The sequence below is a fragment of the Penaeus chinensis genome, chromosome 2 (genome assembly GCF_019202785.1).
Source record: "Penaeus chinensis breed Huanghai No. 1 chromosome 2, ASM1920278v2, whole genome shotgun sequence".
NCBI lineage: Eukaryota > Metazoa > Arthropoda > Malacostraca > Decapoda > Penaeidae > Penaeus > Penaeus chinensis.
In genome coordinates, this window is record NC_061820.1 from 20229088 (window position 1) to 20230004 (window position 917).

Consider the following 917-nt stretch of genomic DNA (forward strand, 5'->3'; position numbering starts at 1 on the left):
TAATAATAATAAAAAAGCGGTACCCGCTCTGAACATGCCACATCGCATTTGGATATACTAAATGTGTAATGTTACCGTTATAATATGAGCAAGATTTATTGTTATATTTACCTTATCAAGATATTATACTAGATTATCAAAATAGGGTCAATAACGATATAAATGTTCTGTTTAAAACAATTAACATCAGCGCAAATCATAGAAAAATCACAAAGATCTTTTGTGAATACCGCCCCAGGCCTTTAATCTTCCCACAAAGAGGGAAAACCTCTTATCGCCCGAAAGGAATGCGCTCCACATCCCTGCCACACCTGAGTTTACTTCTCGCCGCCCCCTGCACGCAATTCGTTTTAAAAAAGCTATCCCTTCTGCGAATCCTGCCATTACCTGATATCCTTTGACTTTCATGAGGTCCTTTAGACGATCTGTAAGGAAGATGAAGTTGTCTTGGTCGAAGAAGCCGAGGTCTCCCGTGTGAAGCCACCCGTCCTCGTCGATAACCTCGGCTGTGGCTGCGGGGTTGCCCATGTAGCCCAGCATGACCGAGGGGCCCCTGACGCACACCTCGCCCTCCTGGCCCACCCCCAGCACCTGGCCCGTCTCCACGTCCACCACCTGCGGGGGTCAGACCACGGCGCTCTCTTAGAAGGCGAGGCGCAAGATGAAGACAAGGAACGTTATAGGTCGGCTCAATCCTGCCTAACTGTTTCTGATTTTCAACTATTGCCTATTCAGCTTTAAACAATACTCTCCCTTTTCCGTGAAAATTACCTTCCCCTCATAGTAAGGGAGCAGCCTCCCGACGGAACCCAGTTGGAACCCGAGTGGGCCGCCGTTGTTAGCAATGGTGGCACAAGCCTCCGTCATGCCGTACCCGACGCCCGCTCCCTTGCCAGTCTGTGGAGAGAAGTGCACTG

General features: G+C 49.0%; 1 protein-coding gene across 1 annotated transcript in view; it reads right to left on the reverse strand.

Annotated features, from left to right (window-relative positions):
• LOC125037056 (luciferin 4-monooxygenase-like) overlaps positions 1 to 917 on the reverse strand; it is a 2262-nt gene extending 1345 nt beyond the window's left edge. Inside the window, exons 1-2 of the mRNA XM_047630036.1 lie at positions 772 to 917; positions 388 to 615 (exon numbers count right to left, since the gene is read on the reverse strand). Of these exons, the coding sequence (XP_047485992.1) occupies positions 388 to 615; positions 772 to 867 (324 nt within the window). The 5' untranslated portion in view covers positions 868 to 917. The remainder of the gene's footprint in view (positions 1 to 387; positions 616 to 771) is intronic.